The 18,637-nt window shown below is 39.7% G+C and overlaps 1 protein-coding gene across 1 annotated transcript; it reads right to left on the reverse strand.

The window, feature by feature from the left end:
• Positions 1–2,274: 2,274 nt before the first annotated feature.
• On the reverse strand, positions 2,275–16,974 carry PERP (p53 apoptosis effector related to PMP22). The gene is made up of 3 exons (XM_090279906.1): positions 16,639–16,974; positions 7,278–7,418; positions 2,275–3,724 (listed from the first exon to the last, which is right to left on the reverse strand). Exons 1-3 carry the CDS (start codon positions 16,850–16,852, stop codon positions 3,498–3,500), a joined length of 582 nt encoding a protein of 193 aa, XP_090136032.1. The 5' UTR covers positions 16,853–16,974; the 3' UTR covers positions 2,275–3,497.
• Between the last annotated feature and the right edge of the window lie 1,663 nt (positions 16,975–18,637).

Consider the following 18,637-nt stretch of genomic DNA (forward strand, 5'->3'; position numbering starts at 1 on the left):
TTTTCCACCAGCCCGCCGCCGCCACCACACTGCATCCTCTCTGCCCGGGCTTTGCCTCTCCTACCTGTCTGGATGAGTATTTCTTTTTTATATCTTTGTTTGTTGGACTACCATGCAGCTTGATTTTCTGGAACTTCTGGTTGTCTCTAGTTTTGAGGCAATTGTATTCCTTCTTAGCTGTGGAGGGAGACCCAGTGTGTCTGTCTAGGCCTCCATCTTGGCCAGAAATCTAGAAGCAATTATTAAATAACATCCACTTCACCATTCTGAATCAGAAGCTCCCTGAATATAAATGAAGTTTTTTTACTAAGCTTTAGGGTTTCTTATGCTCATAATAAGAGACTACATTCATTTTAGTTCTTCCACCTGAAGGAATAGTCTTTTGTTTTGAACTAAACAAAAAACTCTATCAAAATATTAAGATTTTAGTAATTGTCTCTAGAGATGAAAATCAATTTGAAAAAACACACACCAAAAGCATCATGTTACCCCTTTTCCCTTTCCCATGAATATTTGAGTAAAGTAAGAGCAGATACACATACAAGCACACTGAATCAGAGGATTTTGAGGGAATATCTGCAATCATTTTACGATAAGGTTATAAGACCAGTGGGGAAGTGAACTGCCCAAGCCTGCACAGCTAGCAAGAGCCAACATTGGATGAGACCCAGATATGCTCTTTTCAGATATGCCTAGAAAAACCAAAACAAGTCAATTCATGTACATTAAATGAACAGATGAATAGGATTGACTTTCAGCAAGGGTTTGTAGCAAAAAAATCAACCTGATTAAGTTAGTATGCCTATATTCTTCCACTGTTTTCATTTCCTTAAAAAAGGAAACCCTGTCAAACTTTATAGTCAGTTCAGCAGTGTAATTTCGAGGCTAAAAATAATTATACTCCAGTTACCTTGTGTGACAACTGAAAGACCTTGACATATTACTTCTTTGTTACATTCAACAGTAAATGGCACTTAGCATATCTGACCACTTATAGTGTGAGCGTGAGATAATTGCTTGGGAACCTAGAACTGCTTATTTAAAGGGTGGGGACTCTTAATATAATTACAGAGCCAAAACCACCTCAGCTTTACCATGCAAGTGTCATACAATGCATTGTTAATCCTCAGATGGCTTCTCAAATTCTTCATTACTCTTCAGAATTCTCTGGAATTCTCCTGCTGTTTATGGCATCAAGGTGTCTGTCTTGGTGAATGTGAACCAAAAAGTGGAGGATCTCTACACTTTAACAAAGCTGAAAGCAGCAGAAAACTTTAGCCAATGTTAATGACGTGTCTTTGTCCCAAATGTTTCAGATTGAAATGCTTCTGTTTCATCAGCTCATTGGTCCCAGGAAGTTGTCTTTTTCCTAAACATGCATCATTCAGATATAGTGTATTATTTATTGAAGAGGAGGAAAAGAAAGTTGCATGGGAAAAATCAAAACAAGAGCGCATGTCTTGGAGAACCTTGTACCTGAGTCATTTTTATATATAACGGGAGACCCAGTTTCCTAATCTCTAGATATCCATCATTTTCTTGAATTGGCTGTGCTATTAATTTTATCTTTAAATTTTTTCTATTTATTGATTTGAGAGAGAGAGAAAGAAGTTGATTTGTTGTTCCACTTATTGATGCATTCATTGGTTGATTCTTGTAACGTGTGCCCTGACCGGCGATTAAACCTGCAACCTTGGTGTATTGGGACGACACTCCAACCAAACTCCCCGCCCAGGGTGCCGGATATTATTTCAGAAGATGACACTTTTAACACTGTTAGTTACCACTTCAAATCCTCTAGCAGTCATAGAATTAGAAAAAGAATTTTTTGGTATCAATAATCACCCAGACCACATTCTTCTAAATTTATGATAAGAAACATTCACTTCAAATTTTGAGAAGCATAGAAGAAAAATTTTGCTGCCCAGAACCAAATGGCTAACAGCACTAGGAGGAAATATCTCCCTTCTTCCCCCATGCCACTCTGTGACCTTTCTTCACATTATATACACCACAGCAGAATTAACCCACAAACCATGGTGGGAAACACTGTTGAATGGGAAGGTGGATGGGGACAAAGAAGAGAAGAGACTGCTTGCTCTCCCATCACCTGAGTGTGCAAGATCCCATCTCAAGGAAGAAGCAGCTTTTCATTTTATCCAATGTTCTTACTACCCTATTCAAAGCACTTTTTAAAATTCCTTTCCCCAGATTTGAAATAAGAAAAAAGCAACAACCCCCCCCCCAAAAAAAAACTGCAAACTAGAAACAAGATTAGAAAACCTGGTTTATTGGGAAAAAGTCATAATAAAAACTGCAGTTGCTTATTCTGCAACTTACAAAATAATAATTTGATATATCATATGAACTGGTTTTCATTGTGTAAGTACAAATTGTAAAAAAAATAATAATAATCCATGTGATATATCATATGTTTCCCAGAGATCTCACATCCCTGAATTCCCCTACTTCATGTTTTACATCAGATATTTTAAATAGGTTTACCAAGTAAAACCAGGTTTTTAACTATATTTAAGTTTTTACTTATAGTTGCAATCTATCAGAAGCTATGTCTATATGATTAGAGCCTGGTCAACTGAGATGAAAAAGTCAAGCCATTTCTTCTCCTAAGGTTGTTTTAATGTTACTTTTGTAATAGGAATGGCCTTGCTAATGCTTTACTGCACAACCAGATCATATCTGTCAGTCATGATGACATAGACCCAGTCCATCATTCACCTCAAACTACTCTGGACCTAAACATATAGATACAAAACAGTACAGATGAATATATCATTTCCCCACACCCCAACCCTACAAACCACTTTAAAAAGATAAATTTTCATCTTAGCACTTCCCTACGTAAGAATGCCTTACTACTGCAACAGCTTTGGGCCATGAAGTACTTTTCCTAAACGATGTATCAAGTTAACACAAAGCTTAGCAAAAAATCAATTACACTGGATATTAATGAGAAATTCTCACTAATGATAGGCATTTAGGAAACAATATTGCTTCTTTAAGTAGATGAAGGGTGGAAAAATTTCTATTTTACATTTCTTTATTTTTGGTCACTGACAATTTTACCAATACTTCCCTCTTCTTTTTCCAGTCAATTTAATCTTGGAAAACCAGCCACTTGATCAGATTACTTAAATCTTTGAAGCCTTCTCATTTTTACCTCATAAAATGGTAAGTTTCATATTCATATTCTTTTACAAATGTAGTATAAATTGTATGGAGAGATATTAGGGAAATACTGGCATATTATAGGTAATTAGTTAAAAGAAGTAAGTTTTGTTTAACTCTATAAAACATACATAAAAGCTGAATATGAAACTGTAACACCATTTAAGAAATATTTTCTCCCAAATTGTTTTAGCACTTTGACTAGTCTAATGATATGAACACTGCCTCCTAAAATAGGTTCCAAGTATTCTGGAGAAAACAGTTTCTTCCTCTGGAATCCATCCTGGCAGCAGGAATCCATCCCCATCTTAGGCAGATGTGTAGAAGTACCTGGGCTTGGCATTGCCCAGAAGATCATCTTCGTAGTTGGGGAGGCAACAGAAGAAGAAGGAACAGCCAATCAGAATAATCGTGGCTGCCCACCCAAAGCCGTAGGCCCAGTTATAGATGTAAAGGACAGCAGGGTTGGCGTGAAGGGAGAAGGTCTGGGTGTACTTCACAGGGTAAATCACCAGGGAGATGATCTGGAACACAGCTAAAGGAAAGAAAAAAAATCCCTAAGCATGAGTGCATGCACGCATGAATGAACGAATGCATGGAAACAATAGATTAACTCCCTCTCCCGGTATTTTGACTTTAAATAAGTGTTCAGTCCACCTAAACAATGCTAATGAAAGGGGTAGGGTATCTAGTTAATCAAGAGCCAAAAATATGATTAAATATTGAGTGGCTGAGGTACCTGGCACTGAACAGAATACTGAATATAGGAAATATGGACAGAAGACAAGTAGAGAATCACTCTACAGTCCATGTGCAAGTATTATATACACTGAAGTAAAAAGCGCAAAACTGTGGCGTGCAGTAGAAAGCAGGATGGTGATACAGATTCTGTATTTTCACCTTTGAATTGCCTGTGCCAAAGACATGGTTACTATTTTCAGTGTTAGCAAAGATAACATATATAAACATATGCATAGTACATGCACACACACACACGCACAGTGCCATTCAAAATGCACCACTGGAATATTCATTCAATAAATGAATGCCTACATGAAATGACGAACCAATGATGCAAATGATCAATGCTGAGAATCAACAGAAAAGCCTGCAAAGGGAGTGAGAATCTGAAGAATAAACAGAAATGGAGAGATGGAGGGCAGGGTGAAGGGTATTCCCGACTCAGGGAACAGAAACAAAAGAGGGGCTTTGGGGAAATGTACGAAAGAATATAGAAAGAAAGCTATGTGGCAGGATTTCTAAGCTTTTTGGTACAAGTCACATTATTACAATGATTATTAAGCAATGCGAAAATAAAAAGAACTTAATTTTCTTTTATAGTCTTTTTCAATGAACACATATACTTCTATAAAGCTATAATGAGTATGTACATGCTGTGCTATGTTCTGGCTCCACAGATAAAATCCTGAAGGTGTTTCATTTTCCCTCTTTTTTTCTTTAATTGCTAGAAAGACTGTAGATATTTTTTTGTTGCTTCTATTTCTCAAATCGAGATGTTCATCTCTATCTAAAGAATTTCTCTCGTTCTTGTATACCTTAAGTGGAAAATTCTTACTTACTTAAAAGTTTGTCAGTTACTGCAAAATACTGTATAAGTGAAAGTAGTCCTTCTCTATGTTAGTCTCTAATTTGCTTAACCATAAATGTTAAACATTGTGATTTACCCATTTTGGTTCATCATACATATACATGAAGTTCTTGTAATGGTTTGGATCAATTTCTGCAAAAATCTAAGTGTTTAATTTTTCTAATTTTAACCCAATAAATACAACTAAAAATACCTGTTGCTATAAAATATATCTTAAACATCGAGCAGGCCTTATTCAATATTATCACTAAAGACATATTGAGATTTCTAGGCTTATTATTTTTCTACAAACATTTCACATTCAAACTCTAAAGAAGATAAGTTTTAAACTGGAAAATGAGAATACAGAAGGACTGTTCAGGTGTTTATCTGTGGAAGCTCACTACAACTAGTGTTATTTTCAACTTCTGCTGCCCTGGTAGCTCAAGATGGCCATTATTATATCCTTTAAAAAGTATTTTTTAAATTTTTTAATTTTAGAGAGAGGAAAGGGGATTGAAAGAGATTGATTTGTTGTTCCATTTATTTATGCATTCATTGGTTATAATGCCCTGACCAGAGGCCAAATCCGCAACCTTGGCATATCGAGATGACACTAACCAACTGAGGTACCCAGCCAGGGTCCGTTATTAGATCTTAATGTTTTAATGCTAAGATGTACTAAAGAGTTTTACTAGAATTTTTTAAATTGTGGCAAAATATACACAACATAATATCATTTTAACCATCTGTTAAGTATAAAATTCAGTGGCATTAAATACATTCACAATATTGTGTAACCGTCACCCCTATCTATAACTAAAACTTCTTCAACACCCCCAACATAAACTCTATCCCCATTATCCCCACCCCCCTCAGGCCCCAGTAATTTCTAATCTACTTTCTGTCTCTATTCTGCCTATTCCAGGTACTTTATATAAAGCGAAATCATAAAATATTTGTCCTTCTGTGTCAATCTTGTCTCTCCTGGCATAATGTTTCCAGGTTCCACCTACATTATAGCATATAGCAAAACTTTATTCCATTTTATGGCTGAGTAATATTTTATTATATGTGTATATATATACCACATTTTGTTTTTTCACTTAGGTGTTGATGAAAACAACTTACATTGTTTCCACCTTTTGGCTATGGTGAACAAAGCTGCTACAAACATGGTTGTACAAATGTCTATTCAAATTCCTGCTTTCACTTCCTTTGGATATATACTAGAAATGGAATTGCTGAGTCATATGATATTTATTAGGATTTTTTAATAAGCATTCATGTCCTAGTATGTTATTTCTAATGGTGATGTATATGGGCATCCATCTAGGCTTCCAAGTCATATAAAAGCAAGAAATACCAAATGTGTTTCTTTGATAAGGGCTTATACATTTGAATTACAAAAAGCCAAATAGAAGCATGGGTAGAATTCAGCAAGGTTCCTCATATCTTTTGTGATACCACATAATTTCTGATTTTAAAATAATATTCCAAAAGCAAACTTTCAAACATGAGGAACATTGGAGTAAATTTTATTTTTAATCAAGAGGAATTTTAAATGTACAGGTGAGCACAGGGCGAGGCCTGTGAACCCCTTTCTTGAGCTCAGGGAACCCAGAGCCAAGTGCTCTGCCTCCAGGTCCACACATGATCTTACGGACCCCTTTCAGTCACAAGCTTCTGGCCTGTTCCCAAGACCTTCTGCTTGGTGTCCAGGTCTGTAGCTGGATTTCTGCTTTGCTCTGGTGAGCCTAAGTTATCTTGAGAAATTACCTCTAGCCTGAGCCTCCAGCTTTACCCTTATCAGCTCCTCCTCCTTTCCCCACCTCAGGAAATCCAGTTTTGCATCTAAATTTAGCTCTGTGGCTGGGGTTCTGCCCTTTTGAAAGACTTCCCCTAGGTCCAGGTGCCTTCCTAAAATTTCCAATCATTTTTGCTCCTAGAGTCCTAGTTCTTGTGTTCCATTTAATAAATATTTACTCTGAGCCCCATCCACCTGCATAGCAAAATTGATAAGGCAATTCCAGAGCTGGCCTCTTCCGAGTCCCCCATCCCACTGCAGAAAACCCTTCCATGACCTCCCCCATCACAAGACCACAAAACTCCTTCAATAAGGAAAATGGCTCAGGCACATTTCCACCCCTCAGCATGGGGCCCACAGGAGGCTGGCCCTGGGCCCACCATGGAGACACTGCACTTCCCGGGCTGACTCAGCCCCAGTCCCTCAGGGTAGGGGTGTCACTGGACACAGGAGTCACCTACAGGAGATGGTATACAGAATGATAACCTCCCTCACTTGAATGAGGAGCATAGAGTAGCACCTGAGACATAGGAGGAAAGGAATCTAGATCTTCTGTGACTTCTGCTCTTGGTGACTCATTTCTGAGAACAGATCAGAAACTGCAATTGTCAGGGATCTTCTTTCCCAATGGGACCCTCCTACCCTGAGGTCTGCTGAAGGCATGCATGAAGAATTGCTGACACACAGTCTTACCTGCCAGGGCCAGGAGGCCTCCGATCACTCTCAGGAAGACAAGCATTTGGGGTCCACAGAGGGCAAAGAAGGAGAGGATGAAACAGATCACCAGGATGATAAAGCCGCAGAAGAGGGTGGCGGCAGCTGCCCTTCCCCACGCTGCGAGAAAAAGGAAACCGTGATTAATAAGACAGATGTGCCATATTTAAAAATCACTTGTCAACGTATCGATAGGAGTTTTTTTCTTTCTACTAATTATATTTGGGTGGAAGAACAGTTTTTCTTTTGACAATACTTGATCATCTCCATATTTTGGGGTTAGAGTTAGGGTTAGGCAATTCATATGGAGGACATTAACATACCGATACACAGTAATGCCTTGTGTCCTGGGTTTTAGGACAAATGACTACTTGATTCAACTGTTTTGCATTTAATAAGTTGGCCATATAAACTGGTATATTTAAAAAATTCATTCAAGTTCTAATACAACATGACTATAAAAAAATGGCCATGTTGTGTTAGAACTTGAATGAATCTCAAAAAAAAAAAAATCACATTTTTGGTACTGAGCAATCCATATTACAATCTATTTAGGAAATGTTTCAAACACCTCTAAAAAGATCTCTGTTTCATATCAACATCTGGTGCATGAAAAAATAATCTTTGAAAACATAAACCTATGACTAGGCAAGAGATGTGAACTAAAACAATTTAATTGTGAAGTAGCTGTGTTTTAAAACACACACACACACACAATTAAGCACAGTCTTTCTAGATTTTTGCCTAAATTTTAACTTCTGAAGTATTCAGACTTTATTGCACAAGGGTTCTTAATTGTCTGTGTTGGCCCTAGAATTGAGTATAAGTTTAGAGATCTGCAGGGGCACCTCAGTCGTGTGTCATGCTGCCCCAAACCTATGGACGTGAAGAGCCACGAACCCAGGCTAATGATTACAGCCAATAATTTTACCGTTCAACCTGCTCTGGCTTTTAAGATTTCTTCACACACAACCTTCTCTCTAAAGGTGATAATTAACATTTATGAAGTAATTGCTCTGTGCCAGGCACTGGACTAGGCACTTGACATATTTAGCTCACTGAATCCTCACAATAACTTTTTAAGGTTCATACTAATATCATTTCTTTAGAAAGAAGGCTAGCTAGCAAGGCTTTGATAGCCGCACAGCTACTCAGTGATTTAGGCTGAGTTTGATTTAGAGCCTCCCTGAATCCAAAACATGACATTTTTCTTAGATATAATTTACATAGCATAAAACTCACTCTTTTCAGGTATACAATTCAGTGGTTTCTGTATTCACAGGGTTGTGCAGCCATCACCACTTACAATTTCAACATTTTTATCACCCCCAAAAGAAACCCCAGGTCCTTCCCTTTCCCTCCTTCCTCCAGCTTCTGGCAACCACTAATCTACTTTCTGTCTCTATAAATTTGCCTATTCTGGACATTTCACATAAATAGAATTATACACTATGCAGCTTTTCCGACTGTCTTCTTTCGTTTAGCATAATGTATTCAAGGTGCATATATGTTGCAGCACGGATCGGCCCTTCACTCCCTTTTATAGCCAAAATATATTCTGTTGTATGGATGTCCCACATGCTGTTTATCCATTCACTCATTAATGGATGAACACGCACTCTCCACCTATTACTCTTTATTTCATTTGAAAAGGAGAGTCAGGTCTCCTCTGCCCTGGTTTTACTCCAACGCTGATACAGCTGGGCTGACAAGTTTATCCTTACTTCATTCTAGGTCACTGGACTGGCCAAAGTTAAAGACATGGGAGAGCAGAAAGGCAAGGACTCTGGAGGCAGAGCTGGACCTCACCTCATAGGTGCCCCTGCCAGTCTGTGCATCTGTTGACCAAGGCAAAAAATACCTCATTTCAAGATTTTGTAAAGATGAGAGCTTTTGTGTGAAAAGTCATGGAGCTCCAAAAGTTTATCCCGTATTCCTATGATTTTTCTCCAGTAACTCGAGTTTTCATGCTATTCGGCATTCACGAGGGTCTGCGCTGTCACATAGAGGTTATTCCTCAGTCACCCACTACACTTTCTTATCTTCGTCTGTTATAGGCAAGCCCAGGTTAGGCTCCCCTGTTACCTTCACCAGCCCCCACATTCCCTCCAGATCTCTGTATTCATCAATGACTGGGGCATGTTTTCATATGCTCAAAACCATGTTTTTTACACAGTTACCCCTTAGTGGCGGTGGTCTGGATGGGGCTGACTGGGCCAGTTTTATATTTATAATTTTTATTACTTCCCTCCAAATCTTCCTCTTCCTGTGAGATCAGTAAGAGATGTTAGAGACATGGTAAAATAAAAATGTTTTCCATTAAAAAAGAAATGAATAAAATCAAAATGTGAAATTTACTAAGTCTCTTTTTCTCACTTTTCCTTTGTCCTTCAAGCAAGGTAATTTTCAACAGAATAGGTTGAAAAGCAAATTAATTTATCAGGTCGTTTCAAAGTTCAGTCCATAGACCAGAGTCAAAAACATCAGTAGAGCTTATTAGAAATACAGATTTCTGTGCCTCCCTCCAGATGTACTGAATTATAGCTGGAGGGGTAATGCCCAGGAATCTGCATGTAATCTGTGAACATAAATATAAACACAGGCCATTTTAAAAACTTTTCCTAAGCTACGTTAAATCAACTCAGTTAATGTCTTGCTTATTTACATTGTTGACTCATCAAAATGGAAAATTAAGGCCATTTTGTTTGGACAAAGGCTTCCTTGGAAGCAGACCTGTAAAACCTGCTCCTGCAGCATGGAAACACCCACACTGACTCATTTAACTATCATTTAAGACAGAAATTTTGGCATGGTTTTAAAGATTCTATTCTGACAGACGAATGACAAGTAAGGAAAAATGCCTTCTCATGTCAATGACTATTCTGTTGTAAAATGATGAGATGGTTCCTCCCAGCCCAGTACTCCGTCCAACAAGGCGACTTGACAGCCATGTAGACTTAGGACATGGCAATTCTCCAATGAAATACATTTTAAAGGTACCCTAAGTACCTTTGGTGTTAACTTAATTACCCAGAATGAGCCTAATGTCTACAAACTTACTCAACTCTTTTGGGAGCTATTTACATTTTTATTTTGTAACATGATCTACACTGTACCGTACTTGTCAATCCTAATGCAGAATGGCAACTTTAAAACTTGTCCTAAAGCTACTTCTGTGATTCAATAGATGGCTCTCAGTCATTTAAAGGTGGACTGTCCATTTTGAGCTATTCTGAAGACGAGTCCTTTATTATAATTTTATGCACTTTTAATTTTATTGCCTTATTCTTAATTGTGTTTGTGTGTGTGTGCAAGGAAGCAGGCAGGATTCTCATTGTCAATTATCATTCTCTGAATTGAGGCCACAAAAGCATCCAGTACTCTGGGTAAACAGAGTTTACGAAAGCTGTTTGTTTGTTTTGTTTCCTGAAGATAAACTTGGTGTTTTATATACATAATCTATTATGTACATACGTTTATTTTCTAAATACTACTTGGAGAAGTCCATGCTATCAAAGAAACCGGCGGCATTATAAATCCACTTTTAAATAAGATTCATTAAAGATCCATTTAGATGAAGAATGACGTATCAAATTTTGCTCTGGCTCACAAAAATTCAGCATTAAATCAACAACATGGAAACCATTCACTGGTCACTAAAGAAATTACGGGCTCTCCTTAGAAAATATTCTTGAGTTTTCTGTATGAAAACGAATGCTATATCTTTTCTTAGAGATTACATTTGAAAATGCAATGTAACAAGGCAAATATGGCTAGGATAAGACCAGTAAGGTCAACTGGTAAGAAAAGAGGAAAAAAAAAAAAAAAAAGTAAACAACTTGAATATCAAGCTAGAAACTATAAGTTAAACTGAAGTTTGTAAAAAGAAAAAAAAAAACCAAACTTTTATTTTAAGACAAGGAGAGCATTGTTGATATATTTAATATTGTTGGTAATATGTTAGAGACTATCGCTGATTTTTCCCTTAAAGTTAGTCTTTAATGGTTTTGCTGCATTCTTCAGTAGTTTTACATGTGGGCAGCAAACATTAACCAAAACAGTCTGTGGTCTAGCCCCTTATTCAGTGACCTGCCCACACCAACCTGTTACCCAACTCAAGTAGGGTCACTTTCCAGAATAAAAGATTCGCCTATTAACTATGAATACCAAAGGCCCCACCTAGTGAATCTGAGATTCTGTCAGATCTCTTCATATCATTTCTATAGGATTCTTTATATGATACACAGGCACAACTGAAAAGTCAATAGAATCATAACTGAAAAAATAAAAAAGACCCTGTCTACAAATATCCAATCATCTCTGTGGTAATATTGATACTGCGGCTCTGTGACACTTTGAATAGCAAATATCTACAGAACAACTCCTAACAGGCCTCCAAAAAAAAAATCTATACAGGAAGAAGCAATTTTCAGAAGTTCTAGAAGGCACAACCGTGCCTTTAAAGGAGGAATGACAGGGTCGCCCAGGGGAATTCCACCGTTGGTGTGAGATTCCTTACATGCTTGCCTGATGATAACCATCCTACATAAGAAAATGTGAAAACACGGAATTGTACCCTGAATTCACACAAAATAAATAGCGAATTTAGGGTCGACCCTTAATTATTTACAAGTCTGTCAGCCAGAAGAAGGCTGCAAAGGAGAATTTATAGGGAAGCACATTTCAGCTCCATTGGTAGAAGAGGGTAGAAGAGAAGTGCTTTTAAACAAATAGCATTGTCAAGAGAACAGAATTAAGTTGCTGAACAAAGGGAAGAAGCTCAGATCAGTCATGGGTGGTGTTGATGAGGGCGCTTGGCGAAAGCTTAAAATAGATGTACTCTTACTCCCTTCTAATTCTAATCGTCTGGGAGACTCTCTCTACAGGAAGGCGACCCATTAGGTCACGGACAAGGGGTTGAGGCCCTCAGGCTGTTAATGTTGAGGGCAGCAAATGGGGAGCGTGTTGAGCTAGTTCACTGGTTCCTAGATGTCTAGATTTTATACATCAATATGTATATTTTAAACTGAAAATCAATTCAGAGTGGCCAATGTTTTATTTTGCCATGTAAGGACATGAACACGTACCTGCGAAAAGAATTCTATCTACTAATGCCCAATTTCATAAACTAAGAATATTTTAATACCTTCCCAAAAGCCACAAGAGCATCATCGCAAAATGAAGTCCCTTAAATTGAATTTAACCTAATGTAAACCTATTAACTTCATGCTTATTTTTCTCATTTCCTATTCATTTAGAAGTATGGGGCTAAATGAGCTAAAAATACAGTATTCCCTCACTTATCGCTGGTATTACGTTCCAGACTCCCCCGCGAAGTAGGAATCTTACATTTATTCTACACTCTTAAACCTACGTAACTTTAACAACATACATATACAGTACTGCAAAATCCCGCGATATAGCAAAAAATCCGCAATAAATAATTAAGTGTAATATTTTTAAAAATCCCACAATACAGTGAGACCGCAATAAGTGAACCGCGATATAGAGGGACTACTGTATTTCATATAATACACTGATTCTTTGATTTATGCAAGAATGATGTCATGTAAAAAAAACCATTCAATTCATTCTGCAGTATCAAAGGATGTCTTTGGTGAAAACGATGCTCTGCACTTCTGTCCAGAAACAAGGCAAATGCTCTTCCACAATGACTCCCCACTTTCTCCTGGTACATAAACTCATCTCCATTATTCTCCACCCTGACAAGCTGGAACTTGCTTGGGATATGAAATATACTTCACTGATGCTTAAAATATCCTCCTGATGTACTTTTTTTTTCTTAAAGCTGAAAAAGGCCTCGCTGGTGTGGCTCAGTTGGTTGGGTGTCATCTGCAAACAGAAAGGTTGCTGGCACATGCCTGGGTTTCAGGTTCAGTCCCTAGTTGCAGGGACTACAGAAGACTGTCAATAGATGTTTCTCACATTGATGTTTCTCTCCGTCTCTTTCTGCCTCCCTCCCCCTCTCTCTAAGATCAAAAACATTTTTTTTTAATTAAAAAAAAAACCAAAAACTGAAAAAGAAGGGCCCCGGCTAGTGTGGCCCAGTTGCTTGGAGTGCTGTCCAGTAAACCAAAGAATCCTCGGTTTGATTCCTGGTCACAGCACATGCCCACTCCTGGTAGGGGTGGGTACAAGAAGGCAACCAATCGATGTGTGTCTCTCCCTCTCCCCCCCCTCAGTCTCTCTCTCCTTGCCCCCTCCTACCCTTCCTCCCTTCTTCTCTCTCTGAAAGCAATTTAAAAGAAAAAAGAAAAAGAAGTTACCAGTAGTGCAAAAAGAGCATGTGTGAACATGCATTCAAATTAATTTTGGCATTTTATGTACACATGATATTTGAATGATTATTTCAATGTTTACATCTAGATTCTTTCCCTGTTTTGAGAAATATAAAGCATGATTTTTAAAAATTCAAACAGCTCTGGCTGGTATGGCTCGGTGGATTGATCGCCGATCTGCGAACCAAAGTGTGGCTGGTTTGGTTCCCAGTCAGGGCACATGCCTGGGTTGCGGGCCGGTCCCTGGTTGGGGGTGTGCGGGTGGCAGCCGCACATTGATGTTTCTCTCCCTCTCTTTCTCCCTCCCTTCCTCTATCTCTAAAAGTAAATAAAATATTTTTTAAAAAATTAAAACAAGTCTCTGTAAAGCTGGATATTTATATAGTTGTTACTATCATGAAAAGAACATACTAAGAATGTAAATTGGTTCATTTATAGAAAAAAATGAAGTGATATGGTAATCTGAAATTCTTAAAAAACTGTAAATTATGATAAAGGACATAATATTCTGCTTTTTACATAATATTAAGGAACTATTTACCTTTATTTAATAAGTCCATATTACTTAGCATTAATGCCAATACTTGCCAGGAATAACCTGTGTCTTTAATACCAAAATTAATGTATTAATATTATAAATACCAATGAATAAAAGAGATGGTCAAGCACTTTGTAATTAAAAGGTAAACTTATTAGTTACAGTGGTAAATCACAATGTGTACTTCCTAGTACATACCAAGAAGTTTTTAAAACATGACGTAACCACTCAATTCTCTGTATCGAGATATCATTTTAATTAGAGCCATCAACCTTAGTCGTTGTTGTGTTTACACATATGTGGGAGTGTGTAAACTGCTTACTACAGTTCAGATAAAATAGTGGAAACACATTGTTTTCAGCAATGCCTTATTGAGGCTGCCTGGAATGCCTAAATCTTGGCCCTGTGGGACAGGAACGCACAATTGCTACGCTTCTGAGGCAAAACTAGCTAACAGTCTAACAGTCTATGCCAGGAGGTGGAGCAGAAGCATAATAAACACTCCCACTCATCTTGGGCTACAATAGCCTGAGACAGACCTCTCCTGGTAAATTCATACCCATTTTCTCCTTCCCAGTCACCTAATGACAGTGGATCCTGCCTTCATGATTTGATTCTTGGTCTTGAACTTAAGTCATGTCTAACACATTCCTGGCCCTTACTTATTTTCACAAAGGTCACAGAAATAACTAAAATGGGCTGCGAAGGACACCATCTATTGATGAAAATCGGTCTGGCTGGAAAAACGGAACTTTTCCAAAGACCAATTTCTCTGTTAAATTGATTTATATACCCTGGATCAATGCTTGCCTTACAATCAAGAGTTAATGCTTTCGACGTTTAATTAAAAAAAAAAAAAATTAAACTGAGAAACAAAACCTTACTCCCTTCCAAATACAAACCACTGTATCAATCTGAGCTTGGAAGAGCCACACCCTAGAAAGGTGAGCTCACCCTGCAAGTTATGAGAAATAAAAAGTGCACTGTGCCTGTTTCACAAGAGAGCTGTGGTCACAGCCAGAGAGCCTTGCTGGCCAGGTGGCCAGGTGAGTCCCAGCACCCCAATCCCTACAGGACACTCACTTCTTATCCCATATGCAGGGTATTGCTGAGTATTCAGGGTCTGCATTGGTCTTTGGAGTGAGGTATGATTATCATAGTCTGGTTAAATACACACCCATTTAAGGAGACGTAATAAGTCCCCTACAAGATACTGAGTTCAGATGCATTTTAACTAGAAGATACAGATATATTATTTCAAAGAAATTTGTTCTCCTTAAAATCCTAAAAGACTTTCAATAACACACACCCCGGCAGGCATGTTGTTGATGTTTTAAGAGAGGAAAAAACACAGACTCTAAGGAAAGCAGAAATTCCAATTCAGCTTTTACCTTTTATGACCTGCTAATGAGGATCGTGCCTCCTTTTGGAGAAAAGTTCACACGGGAACTTCCAAACAACTTCCCAGTCCATGAGAATCAGCACCAAGCCCCAGATAGAGGACTCCAGAAATAAACAGTTCCCTTGGAAGCCCTGGGCAGCTTGAGGCGTGGGGGGAGGAGGTAGGTCAAGTCCATGGTCCCAGCAGGAAATGAAAAAAGGCAGGGTGACCTTCTTTCTTTTTCTAGGTTAAAATTATTAAACTTGGTTGGTAAGGTCCCAGTGAGCAGTATTTGGCTTTAAGCTTCTGATTATGTTCATAGTTGAACCTAGCTGTTCTTCACATCTACTAGTCAGTCAGACTGAACCACACCACTCTGCTAGGGACTACCAACAAGTTAAGCACCGTGGCTTCCTCCATGCTGGGAAAATAAAAACGCTCCATCTGCAATATGTTATATTTGTCAACTCTGCTTCAATTCGCCGGTGTGGAAGATGCGTTTGCTTTTCGATTTCAAATCCCATTCAAATCAAGTTTTCTAAACAAGGCCGTGCTTGAACCCAAAAGACACCTCCCCCACCCCAAGACAAAAACTAACAAGAGCTAGCCTGACATTTTGAATACTACAGTATCGACTGAAATCTTAACTGCTGAAATTCTGACCAAGAGAGGTTTTTTAATGGAAGAGGACCTGCTCTCAGTTCACGTTAAATGAACAATAAAACAACATTAGGGAAGGCCCGTATTTTAATACTTCTATAGTAATCATAAAAACCAGAGAAGGAGGCAGAATAGGAAGAAATTTCATTAAGTCTTCCCAAAATATATACCTTGTTCGTTATATTTACTCATCAAACCTTTTCAAATGACTGAAATCACCTTTTGCCCAGAACGGACAAACCCTGCGGTAATTTTCTTCCAGCTCTGAGCCTGGTCTGGGCCACTCAAAAGCGGCTACTGCTTTTCTTTGTTTAGGTAAAGTCTGAACAGATTCCGTTTTTAAATCACCCATTATTATCCCTGACTCTCTGTTCAGCCCCTTCACACAGGGCGGCTTCCGAAGGCCGCGCGCCCGGCCATGGTCCGGGGGGCTTCCCGGAGGCGGCAGCGGGCGGCACTCACCGTAGTCCATGAGGCTCTCGCAGCCGTCCGCGGTGGACCCGCTGCCGCCGCCCTCGTGGTAACATCGCCACCACAGCGAGGACGTCTGGATGTGGCTGCTCGACTGCACCCAGCCACGGCCCGACAGCGCGATGATGTCGAAGGCGATGGCGCTGAGCAGAAGCAGTGGCAGGATCCACCTGCAGCGCTCGCAGGCCAAGCCACAGCGCAGCATCTCGACCGACCGGGGCGACGCGAAGGAGAGGAGTGTGCGGGGCAAGGTCCTCGGCGGAGAGTGGCCGGTGAGTGCGGGCAAGGGCGACAAAAGTGAAGAGGAGGCTGGGGCGCAACTCTCCGACCCCACCTAGATTCCGGTGACTCAGAGCGCTCCGCCCGGACCTGCCCCGCCGGGGGAGTGCGTGCAGTGAGAGGCGGGGCCGGCTCAGGTTACACCGGGTGTGGAGGAGCTCTCCCCGCCGGGGGGACCTGGTGGCGCCCAGCCAAGGGGCCTAAGGCGGGTGGCCCAGGCTGTAACCTGGCGCGCCTCCGAGCTTCCCCAGGGCCTCGTTCCCTCCTACCCAGGATCCTCTCGCTGGAAATGTTTGTCTTCTCGGTGCTTCAGCGTGTGCACGTTTAAATCTGCGGAGCACCAGTAAATATTTAACCTCTGATGTCGGATAATGGTCTGATTTTCAACAATACCGTACTTAAGTTTCAGGCAGTTTGAGATGGGTGTTCAAATTGTACGTGTGGGTCACTGCTGCACTCCGTGTAAATGCCGGTGCAAGCTCAGGAGCAGGCCCCCGGCCCTCCAAGGCAAGGGTGGGCACTTCCTCCTGGCTTCCACCTTTGTACCTTGTACTGCGCTTCCCCTTCGTACTCTTATCTGTTTACCTGCCTTTTTTGCCACTGGGTTGCCAGCTCTTTGAGAGCAGAGGCCGTGGTTTATTTGTCTGTGTATCCCTGGTGTCCAGCCCTGTGTCTGGATGCGTAAACACACTGAACCAATGCTCCCTTCAGTTTCAGAAGCGCTTCATTTGGCTTCTCTAGAGACCTTCACGTCCTGTCTTCCGTGGTCCCCTCCCTATCACAAATCTCTACCTGTTTAAACCCCACATGATCTACTCTTTTCATTTACTATTCAAGTTTCTCCAAATAAAAGCCGCGTGTCAGTATGTATCCAGAACCTAAAACCCCACCTCCAGTGTCCTGTCCCTGCTTCTGTCCCCACAGGACTTGGCAGGTGTGGCAGGGTGGGTGGGGTGGCAGCTGGGCCTGTCACTAAGGAGAAATAAGTTCTCAGTGTCAGGCACCTCGGTGGCGTTGGGCAAATCATGGAAAACATCCAATGCAGGTCGAAGCTTACCTCGTACCTCCAAAGATTTCTTCCAGATCCCTTCCTTTTTTTCCCACTAATTTAGTATGAAAGAAGTGGGAAACACAGCAATGTTTAAAATTTAGTCCTCCGTATTGCAGCTTTGTGCTCTCAACAGAAACAATACTCTTTTGTCTAACTCAGTTCTCTAGAAATCTTTGAGGATGAATGAAAAAAAGTACCCAGAAGTCTTTGAAGCCACGTGAAATAGTTTCTCCAGCCTTCATTTACACAAACCAAGTTCACATATTTTCACCAGAAGCAAATATTTTCACTTTCAAAGAATAGTGCAATGGGGTATTGGAGAGAGTTAACTGCCTACGGTAGAGATTGTGTAAAGAAATATGCTCAAGTTTTCAGAAGTAATGAAAATATTTGTTTAATTGGCTGTGTATAATATATTTATGAGAAAAATTATATTCTTACAAAACAAATAGAATACTGATGATGAGAAAAGTGATTTCAGACAAAAAAATATCTTCGTTGGTATCAATCTCTGAATAATTTTGCACTAGATATAACTTCTTTTTCTTACTCCAGTGGATGTGAGGGAAAGAGCTCATTAATGCTGAGTTGAAAACAAGAAAAGTACTTCTTTGGAATTTCTGGAAGAGACTAACCAGCTGTGGTTAGGTTCCAACAATA

The sequence above is a fragment of the Furipterus horrens genome, unplaced genomic scaffold (genome assembly GCF_987537825.1).
Source record: "Furipterus horrens unplaced genomic scaffold, mFurHor1.1.pri manual_scaffold_6, whole genome shotgun sequence".
NCBI classification, from domain to species: domain Eukaryota; kingdom Metazoa; phylum Chordata; class Mammalia; order Chiroptera; family Furipteridae; genus Furipterus; species Furipterus horrens.